This window comes from Mytilus trossulus, chromosome 1 (genome assembly GCF_036588685.1).
Source record: "Mytilus trossulus isolate FHL-02 chromosome 1, PNRI_Mtr1.1.1.hap1, whole genome shotgun sequence".
Taxonomy (NCBI): domain Eukaryota; kingdom Metazoa; phylum Mollusca; class Bivalvia; order Mytilida; family Mytilidae; genus Mytilus; species Mytilus trossulus.
Genome location: NC_086373.1, coordinates 64,656,482 through 64,671,411, shown reverse-complemented (window position 1 = coordinate 64,671,411; position 14,930 = coordinate 64,656,482). Strand labels below are relative to the sequence as shown.

At 30.1% G+C, this 14,930-nt stretch overlaps 1 protein-coding gene and 1 long non-coding RNA gene across 2 annotated transcripts in view; both read right to left on the bottom strand.

Moving 5' to 3' along the window:
* Window positions 1-540: 540 nt before the first annotated feature.
* Window positions 541-14,930, bottom strand: part of LOC134682091 (ribonuclease P protein subunit p30-like) — an 18,230-nt gene continuing 3,840 nt past the window's right edge. Inside the window, exons 3-11 of the mRNA XM_063541692.1 lie at window positions 10,218-10,277; window positions 9,351-9,425; window positions 7,708-7,773; window positions 6,648-6,737; window positions 5,593-5,709; window positions 5,114-5,143; window positions 3,558-3,595; window positions 1,608-1,687; window positions 541-864 (exon numbers count right to left, since the gene is read on the bottom strand). Coding sequence (XP_063397762.1) covers window positions 572-864; window positions 1,608-1,687; window positions 3,558-3,595; window positions 5,114-5,143; window positions 5,593-5,709; window positions 6,648-6,737; window positions 7,708-7,773; window positions 9,351-9,425; window positions 10,218-10,277 — 849 coding nt within the window. The 3' untranslated portion in view covers window positions 541-571. The remainder of the gene's footprint in view (window positions 865-1,607; window positions 1,688-3,557; window positions 3,596-5,113; window positions 5,144-5,592; window positions 5,710-6,647; window positions 6,738-7,707; window positions 7,774-9,350; window positions 9,426-10,217; window positions 10,278-14,930) is intronic.
* The window catches only part of LOC134682103 (uncharacterized), a 3,160-nt gene continuing 1,871 nt past the window's right edge, over window positions 13,642-14,930 (bottom strand). Inside the window, exons 2-3 of the long non-coding RNA XR_010100783.1 lie at window positions 14,547-14,655; window positions 13,642-14,056 (exon numbers count right to left, since the gene is read on the bottom strand). This is a non-coding gene — a long non-coding RNA (uncharacterized LOC134682103). The remainder of the gene's footprint in view (window positions 14,057-14,546; window positions 14,656-14,930) is intronic.

The window sequence follows — 14,930 nt, the reverse complement described above, 5'->3', positions numbered from 1 at the left end:
AAAAAGAGATATCCAAACTGTTTGCCTTCAATAGGTCATGTTCTACAGGCAAGGTTTTGAATAAATGACAATTTAAAATCAACACATTTTTCAATGGGGTAATTGGAATTTCAACTGTCACCTTTGACAGAAATTCTGCTTTAAAACATGTCAACTATAGACCCCTCTAAAAGTTTCTTAATGTACAAAGAGCACGGCACTATCTCTATACAAGGCATAGGATTTATCATCTCCAGCAAATTATAATTTGGCTGCGAAGTTGCACAGTTGAACAGATGCCCAATATTGTCAAGGGCTTTACTGCCATACTGTCAGAAGGAAGAAGACCTAAAGTGACCATAGTTTTGTTAAGTTATGGTCATAGTTGTCACAAACATTTTTTTCTGTCTTCCTATAAAAGTGATTAGATAGCCAAATCACAGTAAAAACAGCAACACTCAGCAAGGACACAACAATTAATCTTTCTGTCATATCTAGTTGGTGTAAAGGTTCTTAAATTTTGGTTTTTACATATTCATAGTACACATCAAAGGTTAAGGCATTATTAATAATTTTAAATTTCGTTTGTTATCTACTTTATTACATCAGATTTAATATCATTAGCCTGAATACATTTTTCATTAAGTTTTAATTTTTTAACCTCTGAAATATCTTCTGATTGTATACCGCTCAACACTCGTTTGACAGATTTACTGTTATCATTGTCTGTTTTAATGTCTGTTTTTCTACTTTCACTATCTGTAAGTCTACTTTCACTTTTATTTTTAGAATTTGCACTGTTTTGTTCTATAATCCATTTGTCTTTTTCTTCTAGTTTTGTTTTAAGTACAACTCCTACTGTAGACTTTGTTATTTTTCTGGATTCTGTAATGAAAATTTTTAATGAAAGAATCAATAAACAATTTTTCAATAAATACAGTAAATACAGTAAAACTATAAAAAAAACAAAAAAAAACAACAAACATTTGTCAAAGGTAATGCTATATTCTGGTCTTCATCTGTGGTCACTTGTGTATAGGTCATGTGATCGGGATCTTCCAGGATGAAGATATGTTTGCCTTTGACATCATTTGGTCTCTGGTGGACAGTTGTCTCATTTGGCAATCATACCACATCTTCTTATTTCAATATTTAATACACAACAGTTTTTAAATATAAATGATCTGTAAATACTTTGCCATATTGCAATTGACAATTGAACTAATCTAATTGATATTTCTCTCTTATATATTATTCAAGACATTTTTTTGTACATAAGTTTAGATTTTTAATTTTCCCTAGCATGTGCCTCCTTGAAAGCTTCAACATGGTGAAGTTAAGAAGTATTATATTTTTTGTAGGTGTAGAAACAACATTAAGTATTGCCTTATTTGCCTTATAATATACAAAAAAAATATGTTTTCACAACAACAAAAATATTGACATACACAGTTCACCATGAGTGTCTGAGAATTTTTTTTTTAACTGACTACAAGTTTTGCTCATTGTTGAAGGTGGTACAATAACAAATAAATGCTTACACATCTACACATTTGTCTTATTGGCAATCATACCACATCTCCTATTTTTTTATTAAGCCTATTTAACACATGTTTAAGTTGACTTACCTGAATGTAACAGAAGTGATTGACAGTTAGTTGAGATGGCAGCTTTAGCCTGTTCCTGTGACATACCAAACAATAAACCTCTGGTTGGTGTTAAGGATCATATCTTAATTTATTCTACAGAAAATTACTGTTCTCTGAGTAGGATTTACAGAATAAATTACATTGGGCAAATATTACAGAAAAATAGACCATAAAAAACAAAATTAAAGAAAAAATAATAAAATAACAAAATGTAAAGAATGGAGAATAATGTGCTCAAATATAACAGGCAAAAAATATTAAAAAAGATTGTAATAGGCAAAAATATATATAGAAAACAAGAATGTGTCCATAGTACACGGATGCCCCACTCGCACTATAATTTTCCATGTTTAGTGAACCGTGAAATTGGGGTCAAAACTTTGATGTGGAATTAAAAGTAGAAAGATCATATCATAGGGAACATGTGTACTAAGTTTCAAGTTGATGTGACTTTAACTTCATCAAAAACTACCCTGACCAAAAACTTTAACCTGAACTTTGCACTATAATTTTCTATGTTCAGTGGACCATGAAATTGGGGTCAAAACTATAATTTGGCATTAAAATTAGAAAGATCATATCATGGGGAACATGTGTAATAAGTTTCAAGTTGATTGGACTTCAACTTCATCAAAAACTACCTTGACCAAAAACTTTAACCTGAACTTTTGCACTATCATTTTCTATGTTCAGTGGACCATGAAATTGGGGTCAAAACTATAATTTGGCATTAAAATTAGAAAGATCATATCATGGGGAACATGTGTAAAAAGTTGCAAGTTGATGTGACTTTAACTTCATCAAAAACTACCTTGACCAAAAATTTTAACCTGAACTTCGCACTATCATTTTCTTTGTTCAGTGGACCATGAAATTGGGGTCAATACTATAATTTGGCATTAAAATTAGAAAGATCATATCATGGGGAACATGTGTAATAAGTTTCAAGTTGACTGGACTTCAACTTCATCAAAAACTACCTTGACCAAAAACTTTAACCTGATCTTTTGCACTATCATTTTCTATGTTCAGTGGACTATGAAATTTGGGTCAAAACTATAATTTGGCATTAAAATAAGAAAGATCATATCATGGGGAACATGTGTAATAAGTTTCAAGTTGATTGGACTTCAATTTCATCAAAAACTACCTTGACCAAAAACTTTAAGCGGAAGCGGGACGAACGAACGGACGGACGAACGGAGGCACAGACCAGAAAACATAATGCCCCTCTACTATCGTAGGTTGGGCATAAAAATTACCTAAAATAATTAAAGAATATCTGCAGGAAATGTGTGATTTGTCAACAATTCCATAAATGTTTATTAGGCACTATTTTGGGAGTTTGATTATTTATAATTTTCGATAACATTTTATTTATTTTTGTTTTCGTCATACCATTGAAATTTATGTTTAAAGTGACTGATAGACCCAAAGGGTCAGGTGTTCTAATGTTGTTGTTTTTTTTATATCTCACTGTATTATAAAATATTTTGTGAAAAACACATGTCAGGATAATAAATAATTTACTTACTTATAAACCTAAATGAATGGGTGTAAAGAACAATAAACTAAAAATTGATGTCAATCATGTTCTAAAAACTGTGGGAAGGGTCCCTACAAATTTGATGTGTGTCATGTTTTAAACACTGTGGGAAGGGTCCCTACGAATTTGAAGTGTGTCTAGTTATTGACAATTGAATTTCACAAACACAAAATTATTCTTATTTTTTTTTTTTTTTTTAATTTAAACATTATCATTTACATCATTAAAAGGCATTCGCCTAATATAATGGATGCATTGTAAAAATGTTCCCTGATCTGATCAATAGAACTTGTCAGTGAATTTAATCATGAGTTGAATGAACCATTAGATGAAATCATCATGACTATCAGTGGGGGACAGACTATCAAAATGACAAAGGATACAAATTAGCAACATCATGTGGTCCTCTCAAATCCATTGCCTAAAAATATACAAATTTGTTTTAAAATTTTTATGAGAATCCACAAAAATACACTTTAGTGTGAAAGAACATGTTTACTACTGGTAATTGGATTTAAAAAAGTACAGTAGTTGTGAGAACTTTTATTTGTGTACTTAACATGTCTATGTCTATTTTTTTTTTAATATTAGTCAATTTTGTGCCATTGAACTCATCTATTGAGTAAAGCCAATTGTACCGAATTTTTTCCCGTTGTGCTCTACATGATACACCACAGTCCAAATTAAAGGAATTGTTCACATACTTATCTAAATCCCAAACATTTGTTTATATGTGCATGTCCCAAGTGGCAGCCTGTACTAGAACAGTTGTTAGTTAGGTCACATCTGTCATATTAGTTATTTGTAAATTGCTTCGTTATAATTAACTAGAGGCTCTAAAGAGCCTGTGTCGCTCACCTTGGTCTATGTGCATATTAAACAAAGGACACAAATGGATTCATGACAAAATTGTATTTTGGTGATGGTTATGAATTTGAAGTTCTTACTTTACTGAACGTTCTTGCTTCTTACAATTATATCTATAATGAATCTTGCCCATTAGTAACAGAGAAAAAAATTTGGTAAAAATTTACATAAATTTACTGAATTAATAAAAATTGTTAAAAATTGACTATAAAGGGCAATTACTCCTTAAGGGGTCAATTGACCATTTAGGTCATGTTGACTTATTTGTAGATCTTACTTTGCTGAACATTATTGCTGTTTACAGTTTATCTCTATCTATAATAGTATTCAAGATAATAACCAAAAACGGCAAAATTTCTTTAAAAATTACCAATTGGAGGGCAGCAAGCCAACAACCGATTGTCCAATTCATCTGAAAATTTCAGGGCAGATAGATATTGACCTGATAAACATTTTTACCCCATGTCAGATTTCCTCTAAATGCTTTGGTTTTTGAGTTATAAGCCAAAAACTGCATTTTACCCCTATGTTCTATTTTTAGCCGTGGCGGCCATCTTGGTTGGATGACCGGGTCACGCCACACATTTTTTAAACTAGATACCCCAATGATGATTGTGGCCAAGTTTGGTTTGATTTGGCCCAGTAGTTTCAGAGGAGAAGATTTTTGTAAAAGCTAACATCGGACGACGACAGACGACGGACGCCAAGTTATGAGAAAAGCTCACTTGGCCCTTTGGGCCAGGTGAGCTAAAAATTTAAAAAGTAAATACCCAAATCCTATTCTGACCTTCATATATACAGTAATTTCCCCTTGTTAACACTTCAAAAACTGGTTTTAGAAAATACATCTCAAGTGTTTCTTATCAGACATTCAGAGGATGTTCATCGCAGCCTAAACTAATGTAAAATAAATTTCTTAATTTTTGGGTGTTCATGTATTGCTGTTTCATTGATAAATACCACATTCCCTTTTATCATGTTTCCAAAATAACAAGTGAAGGATCAAATGAATCATGTTTTGATGGGATCCTGTCAAAAAGTTTAGTTAAAGTACCTTGAAAATATAACTTACCTTTAGGCAGCCACTACTAATGATCACATTCTGCAATAGAATTATTCATCATTAATAGTACAGTTATGAACACATTTCAGACTTTATTAAACCCCTGCATCCTCCAGGACCCCACATCGAGGGTATGCAAACCCCACTTTGTTTTTCTGACAACAATTTTTGTAAATACAAAAAATCTAAAAGTATAGGGAAAAGGCCAAACATTTTCAACTTTTTTGCACAGTTGTTGTGGATAATATATAGATGTGAATATAATATTTTGGTGAACCAGTAATTCTGAAAATTTATTTCAGGAAAAAAATCTAATTATTCTGAAAACGGTTAATATCTGTCTGAAATTTATGTAGAATTAGCCAGAATTACATGTACCAAATATAATATCCATTATTCATAATATGTTAGAAATTCACATGAAAAGAAAAAATATTCTAACCAGTTGCTAAACAATGAAAATAACTTTTATACTCAGTCTGACTAACCTTTCCTTTGCAAACTCTTATTAAAGTCTGTGCATTTGCTATCATATATTTTCTACTTGTACTATCTCTTATAGCAGGACTATACTGGATTTCAAAATATATTCCCCGTTCTAATGCCTGAAAAATAATCAGAAATTTCATTATTATGAATAGTAATCTATAATGTTTTTGTCATACACGATATTTAACTTCTATCATTATAAATTGATTGCATGCACAGGCAAGCCAAGCTATACATCAAAGTAAATTAAACTGCCTCTACTGCTCCTTAAAAATGTTGTCAACCTACATAAAATCGTAGGTTGGGGGTTTAATTACACACCAGATCAAACAAAGACATTAAAATTGACATTTGCTGCTCCCAAAAAAATCATGCAATGTTGAGAAGGTAATAAAGGCAAGGATGAAACACCCCAAGAGGAATGTGTAAAGTAATTGGTCTTTCTTGGAACTGTAACTTCATCAGTTTACTTTATTAGAAATTGTAATGGCTTTGGCCTATTATTGTCACAAATATGTCAGTTTGTCCAGTCATTTGAGCGTGTTTGAGCTTTTAGAGTTGCCATTTAAATACTGGACTTTTCGTTTCAAATTTTCTGTGAAATACAATATTTTGTAACTTTAATTATTGCACATCAAAAACGATAAAATCTAGTGTAATACAATGTTTCTCTGCTCTTGCATAATTCAAATTTGGTAAATCTTAATTGGTGAAATGTTGTATTACCCTTGATATATCTTTATCTATAATGAATAGTTTAAAAAGTCTTCTATCTAATGTATTATTTTAATTTTAGTTTCTTGTGTACAATTTGGAAATTAGTATGGCGTTCATTATCACTGAACTAGTATATATTTGTTTGGGGTCCAGCTGAAGGACGCCTCCGAGTGCGGGAATTTCTTGCTACATTGAAGACCTGTTGTTGACCTTCTGCTGTTTTGTTGTTGTTTTTTTTCTACGGTCAGGTTGTTGTCTCTTTGACACATTCCCCATTTCCATTATCAATTTTATATACAATGTAGTTACTTCTATATAAATGATTTCATTAACTTACCACATTAATTAGAGGTCTTTTTATTGGATAAGGTAACTTCTGTGTTACATCTACTGTAATTATGTCAATCTTCAATGAACTCACTGCAACCTAATGAAGAGAATATTTTCATTTGCATAAATTGTTTGTATTACTCTTCTTCAGAGAAGTGAACATAATAAATTCTAAAAACATAGTAAACAAACAGAATGATTATGTCATATATGACCTAGATGGTAACTAATTTTCTGCGCTTTTTACTAAGTGAAAAGTGGGTAAACTGGAAAAAATGTTACATGTCACTCAACTTATACAAAACAGAAGCATTGACAAACTCTGTTAAGTAACATTTTTTCTGTGTCCTGGACACTGACTTTGGCATAAAAATATATTCCGACTAAACACATAATTTGTCTTAAATTGGTAATGTTAAGTATTTTATACATAAATGAGATGTGGTGTATATTCCATTGATAAGGCAATCTGACATTACAATATACAGACATCTTCATTTTTTTGTGTGCTTGGTAATATAAGTTGATTTTTTTAACAAAATAGTAGCAAATAGGATTTTATTCTAATTATCTCCCCTTATCCATTCTACAACTATTATTCTTATTACTCTATTCATTTCTCCTGTGACAATGGTATAAAATACATTGAATGTTACTTCAGAATTAAATGTCTTGTATGAAATATTTGCCACTAGACATAAAGGAAAATATCATCAAAAGATAATGATTTTCGTCATGTCTGTTTCTTAGGCAAAACCTTTTTAATCTACTTTATAAAATAATCTGTAAACCCAATATCTGTTTTATATTTCATACATGTGTAAAGAAAATACTTCAGATCTGCCATAGTTTAAGTTTTAGTGAAAAGATTTAATAGAACTGTTTAATTTCTTTTGGAGTCTCAAATAATAATGACCAGTACTTATGTTTATTGATTTCTTGAATAAATAACATTATTCAATGCGCTTTTTCATATGTTAAACTATACTTTATAAAATCTAATACAATAAATTTTAATACTCCCTTTTGCAATCAAAATTTTATGCTAAAATATTTTGTTCGCTTACATGGAAAATCTTTTCTGTTAAGGGTTGTACTGCCACCAAATCAAATGCTTGTATCTCTGGAGTATTCTGTAAAAGATATTATATCTGTATCAATGGTAACAATTTTTCAAATTGATTTAGATACAATTTAAATGTCAAAAACATATAGAATAATAGGTAGTTTCGTTTTTGATACTGACTATATCATCATTGTATTAATTTATATGTCTCTTCTTAGGCTATTGACGACTTTTCAATACTGTAACAGTTTTTATTTTACTGAAGTATACAAACCAATTGTCATGCTTTATAAAAAAAAAGTAAATCAAACTATCTTTACATGATGACATGTTCAATATAAATTGAATAAGAAAAATAAAAAGTTTCCTTTATTGACCATAAACACAGTTTAAGATGTTTTTCATTGTAATCAGAATGTAATCATAAAGTAATCAGGATTACAGGGTATTTTGAAAAGTAATTGATTAAATTAAATTACATGTAATCAGATTTTTGGCTAATTAATGATTACATAGATGCCAACCCCCTTTTGACACAATCAGTAACAAACTATCAAATTTTCCGTATTTTTGAAAAGTTTTCAGTAATCATTCATAAACGTGCATTTACCAATAAAAATTACTGATGAGTGGTTGCAAAGTAATATGCACTAAAATTTGTTGTTTAACATGTTGTCTGTGGTATGTATTCCATTCATTAATTGTTCAGATGTTCTCGACTCGTACATTTTCGTTTTGTCAAGGAGAAGTAGAGAAAGGGGGAAAGCTAATTCATAAAATGCAAGTTTGCCTCTTCGGAAGTCAGTTAGTTACCTAACAATAGGTTGATAACTCCCGGGAAACCGGAAGCATTACATTGGCATTTTCTAAGCACCGGACCATGACGGAAAAGTCATGATAAAAATCCGCGTTTTACAAAATTGAACGGTGATGATTGGGAATCCGTAACTATTTGACTTTGACCGTAATAGCGTAGTTTTTATTGCAAAATCAGAAAAACTAAGGGCAAATCGTAATGGTTGGCATCTATGTGATTACAATGATTACTTTAAAAATTGTAATCAATTACAGCTGATTAACAATTACAATTACAATTACCCCAACTCTGATATCATGTGGAATATCTACACGAGCCTGTTAGGGTTAGTTGAGATATTTCATATAATATAGTCAGTATCAAAAACGAAACTACCTATTATTCTGTTTATCGGTAATTATGATGTCACACAATGTATTGCCTAATAATTTTAGTGATACAGCCAGTATGTTGATACTTGAAAATATTAGGCAGTAAAATCAAAGGGAAAATATACGAATTACCGATAAAGTGCTTATACAGATATCATTTATGCTGTAAGTAACTCTGTTTCGCTTTACAATTTGTTCACAACAGGAATTGTGTCATGATATGATTCCTTATAAGCATAAAACATGTAAAACACAAATGTATCTGTGTGTATTTCTATGATATTCAAGTATTCAAAAGTATAAGATGTATTTCTATGATATACAAGACTTGTGTTAAAAAGTATTTTTCATCTCTAATTAACTTCTTTACTGAATTGTCATTCATTTTAGTCAAAATGTTACAGAAATACTTTATTTTTCTTTTTTTTTTATATCAACTGATGTAATTAAACTTACTAATTTTTGTAACTGTGCAACATCTTCCATTATGGTGCTAAATCTTGATAACTGTCGGAATTTTTTTGTTCCTATCTAAAAAGCAAAGTTAATTTTATCATAATTTCTGATTCTGGACTTTGTGTTGGTAGCTGCATTGTGCACTGTTTTTATTGTGTGTTTTAGTTTTACAAAACAGTCTAAGAAGGTAAAATGAGGTTGATGTGCCCTCAAAACTTGGTTAAACCTACATTATTGTGTGTCTGTACCAAATCAGGCTACCTATAATGTGTATTGTTTGTCTTGGTTTGTTTGCATTGTCCATTTTGTCTGCTGTGGTTGATGTGATCTGTTACAGTTATTGTCTGTGGTTTTGGAGTGGTTTGCATGGTTGGGATGTGGTTGTTCCCCATTTCCATTCTCAATTTTATTCGTTGATGTATTGGTGATTCATCTTCTCCTTTTAATGTCTTTTTTTTAATTTTCCTACATCTTACTTTAGAGTTGAATATATAGTTCATTCTTTACTATTTTTAAGTATATAAACTTAAAGTGTGTTTCACAATTATATGTCTGACTTCTATATCAAATAATCCAATGTATGAAATATATACAATATTTATCTCCCTTTCTTACTTCATCATAAATATTAGTTTATTTTGTGCTCGTTATTTAATATAAAGTGCAAAAATTAAACACACCAATTTGAAAATTTCATCAAAATAATGCAGTTAAATTTTCATCCTTTAATATGATTATGAACAATGATAATGATGAATCTTAAATAAATGGTATGAATAAGGCTATCTAAAATAATCATATAACAGCAGGCAACCAAAAATATGATGTCTTCGCAGAATTTCAAACATATACATGTATCTTACGTACCATAATATTCTTTAAAGTTTCTGCATCAACTTTCAAAGATTCTGGTAATGGAATTGCATGCTACGAAAAAAGAAAAGAAATAAAGTCATACATAATTTATATATTAACAGTTTGTTGTTTCTGAGAGTGTGCTTTGGCAGAGACTCATAATAAGCTGCATCTTTTTTTGTACAACACATAAACATAACAAATTGGGTGATTGTTACCACTTGGAATTCACTAGTTTCATCCTGGTTTTGAGTTTCGTCCAAATTAGGGTATTTTGTTTGCCCTTTGGAAGATTCCTCATCTCTATTTTTTTTATGTATATGTTTTAAGAGGCAATGTCAGAGAGCACCAGGCAGGACTGTTCAACTAAAAAAAAAAAAATTGGTCTAACTTATATTTTACCCTTTCAGTATAACATACTGACTGGGAACATATAATTTTTTTTTCAATTTTTTGTGAATTTGACATTTTTTTAAATGAAATTCAATATAAGGGCTCAAACCGCTATTTTCCATTGAAATGTATGGGGAAAAAGCCAGTTTCTTACTGTTTTCAATTATCCGTCATCGGAGAAAAACAATACTTATGACAAAATTACCTATATGGAAGTCTAGTACTATGTTTGTGTAAAAAATAATGAAAATAAAATTTTTTGGTATCTTTTTGATTTTTTTCAAAAAATAAGGTAAAAAAAAGCTAAAATAAGGAAAATTGAGAAAATTGAGAAATGCCAGTTTCTAACCGTTTTCAATGATCCATCATTGGAGAAAAACAGCCCTTATGACTAAACTATCTATATGGAAGTTTAGAACTATGTTGGTGTAAAAATAATTGAAATAAAATTTTTGGTATCTTTTTTGATTTTTTTCAAAAAATAAGGTCAAAAAATGCTAAAATAAGGAAAATTGAGAACTGCCAGTTTCTAACCGTTTTAAATGATCAATCATTGGAGAAAACCAGCCTTTATGAATTAACTACCTATATGTAAGTCTTGTACTATGTTGGTGTAAAAACTAATGAGAATAAAATGTTTGGTGTCTTTTTGATTTTTTTCAAGAAATAAGGTAAAAAAATGCTAAAATAGGGAAAATTGAGAAAAATTGAGAAAAGCCGTTTTCTGACCGTTTTCAATTATCCATCACCAGAGGAAAACAACACTTATGAATAAACTACCTATATGCAAGTCTAGTACTATTTTGGTGTGAAAAATGATGAAAATGAAATTTTTGGTATCTTTTTGATTTAAAAAAAAAAATAAGGTAAAAAAAATGCTAAAATAAGAAAAATAGAGAAAATTTAAGAAAAGCCAGTTTCTAACCGTTTTCAATTATCCATCACCAGAGGAAAACAACATTTATGACTTACTACTGATATGGAAGTCTAGAACTATGTTGGTTTAAAACAAGAATGTGTCCACAGTACACGGATGCTCCACTCGCACTATCATTTTCTATGTCTAGTGGACCGTGAAATTGGAATAAATTCTCTAATTCGGCATTAAAATTATAATGATGTTATCAAAGGGAACATGTACACTTAGTTTCAAGTTGATTAAACTTCTACTTTATCAAAAACTACCTTGACCAAAAACTTTAACCTGAAATTTACACTATCATTTTCTATGTTCAGTGAACCGTAAAATTGGGGTCAAAACTCTAATTTGGCATTTAAATTAGAAAAAACATATCATAGGGCACATGTTACTAAGTTTCAAGTTGATTGGACTTCATCTTCATCAAAAACTACCTTGACCAAAAACTTTAACCTGAAGCGGGACAGACGACGAACGGACAGACGAACGGAGGCACTATCGTAGGTGGGGCATAAAAATATGAAAGTACAATTTTTGGTATCTTTTTTACTCTTTTTAAAACAATTCAGTAAAAAAATGCCAAAAATAAGGAAAATTGTAATATTGAGAAAATTATGCTTTGGCAAACCAAAATGGTATTACATGGATTAAGATGCAAAATACCAATACACTTTTGCATCTTTATTGTATTTATCATGTTTTAGTGAGTTTTTGATGAAAAAAATAAAGAAAAAAAGTTGTAGTCTTGTCGCCACTTTGTTCCTTTGGTTGCCATAGCAAGCATAAAATGTACACTATTCCTTTCCTGTAGGCCTTTTTTGTACAAATTTTCACCATGAAAGTTCTTAGTTGGAAGATGCAAGAAAATTCTCACTGAATTGGCATCTAGATCATAAGTCAATTCCACAGATACCTATAATACAATTTTTTGCTGTACTTTGACCTTTGACCTCAAAGTAAAAATATGACTTTTGTTTACAATTTTGTGTCAGGAGCATTATCTGTTTGCCCTTTGATAAAATCTTTTGATATTTGGCACATGTGTGCAGCACCTCAAGACAATCTGTTGTGTTCCAAGGACCATCATCTCCAAATTTATCCAAACCTTCCTTTAGGGGAATTGAACCTTATAACAAAATTTCATAGATATCCATTAATTTAAACTACAGTTATTGTCCGGAAACCAATGTGTCTTCAGACAACAACAATGACGACATCATTCCATTATACATTCCCAAAAATTGTTTGCGGTCGAATAATAAATGATTAGATCCTCATTTCTCAACCTTATATATTCTGAACTCCCAACTGGCATGACCATCAATCTTGTCCATTTTTATTTTTTTTTTTGGAGGGGGGATTTCAAATCAAGGACAGGCACCACATGAATACATTAGTACATGCACATATATAATTTATAGTGACAAAATCTATAAATAAGCATGCTCTTTGTTTTTGCAAAATCAAATATGATTATGCAGAGTGGTTTAAATCTTTATTGAAGGCTGTACCTATTACTATAAACTTTTACATTGTATGGTCTCTTAATGGAGAGTTGTCTGATTACAATTATGCAGAGGTGGATTTAGGGGGGGGGGAGGGGGGCTCATATAGGGAATCACTGACGCGTGACTTGAGTGGGCCCCCCTTAGGTCAGTCAGTGGGCCCCCCTCTTATGAAAATATCTGGATCCGCCACTGTTATACTACATCTTATCATTTTTATTGTGTTCCATAGCAGTTTCTTCAAAACCTTTGGAAATAGAAGCACCCTTTATCTTCATCACTTGGTTTGTATAAAAGTCAGAATATGACAACAGAGAATTATTCCCATACATCACAATGATTATGGCCTAAAGAGAACTGTGATAGGTACATGTAGCCTTGAAATTGGCTGTTTATTAATTCAATCCATAAATTTTGATCAAGATTCAAATGCATGTACTGCACAAAACAAAAAATAATGAGGGCATACTACATTGATACTTATATTAATTTTTTTTTTTTTTGGTGTACATATTTCTAAATAGCACAAAAATGTTAACACAATTATTTTAAAAAATACAATTTTTGACCTTTCATTTCCTTTTAACAGATTTGTTTTAATATACATTAATCCCATTTTTTGTTACTCTGTAATAATTTGGAACTTATTTTATCAACACATATACATCTTTTTGGAAATTCATATAAACCCTTGCATAACATAAATGACATGTATAAATATTTGCCTATATAAACACATGAAACATGATAAATATCTAAATAGTTTCAGAAAAATTTGAAATATTCTTTCAGACACCCAGTAATATTTTAAAAGATAAAGATCCATAAACAACTAAGTTGATATTCTTAAAATTGTCCTCTATCAAAATTTTCATTTTCAACATTGAGGTCTCTAAATTACTAAAGTAACTTCCAAAATATTACCAAAAGTCAAACATATACATAAAAAACTTAATAGGTATTGAAATGTTCTGTTGTATGAGTCTCCCAAACTGGTTACAGTTTCATGTGTGATTTTCTTTAAGCTCAGTCACCTGAAAACAAATGAAGGAATAGTCAAGCTATACATTTATACATCAGTTTTTTGCTTGAAAATGTTTTAAATTAATTATGTTAAATAAGATGAATTTTAATATTATATACATATATTCAAGTACACATATTTGAAGTTTAGTATAATTTTTTAGAAGATTTCACATTCAGGACTTCAAATACATTTGTAGTGAGAGATTAAAACCCTTCTTGCATATCTTGAAAATACACACTTGGTATCATTAATTTTTATATGTGTGTCATCTGTGTTTTAATTTGTTCTTAAATTAAGCCGACACAGTTCATATTAAAATGTTTAACAATTCATTTGTTATGCATTCTTATTCTGATTTACATTATGTACTGATGTAATGTCTAGTATATTTACAGGATTTAAGATTTCACATACTTTATCTATGTATCTCATATGGTACTGTATCAAAATAAAGATAAACATGTAAAAAATGTACTCTAAGAGATATTGGTACTCACTTATGAATTTTCATATTAATGCAGTAGGTTAACTTCAAAATCAAGTTGATCAATTTCTCTAATTATAGGCTCCTCTATATGTAAGTCTGTCATCTGATGTATCTTTTATCTGTTTAAAGAAATAACAGATTATAAGGTGATCAATTATTCTTGGAATTGAATTTGGAAAATTGTGTTTAAAATCAAATTAGTTATTTTCTTATCTTAAGAACCAGTGGAAAATATATAATGAGCTGTTAGCATCTTACTACATTAAAACATTCAAAGTTACAAGACTTTTTTGTATGATTAATTCTATTTCTAAATGGACAGGTTAATGTATAAAATGATCTAAATGAACACTTTAAAGCAGAAAGGTAAATTGTGATTAACTAATTACTAAAC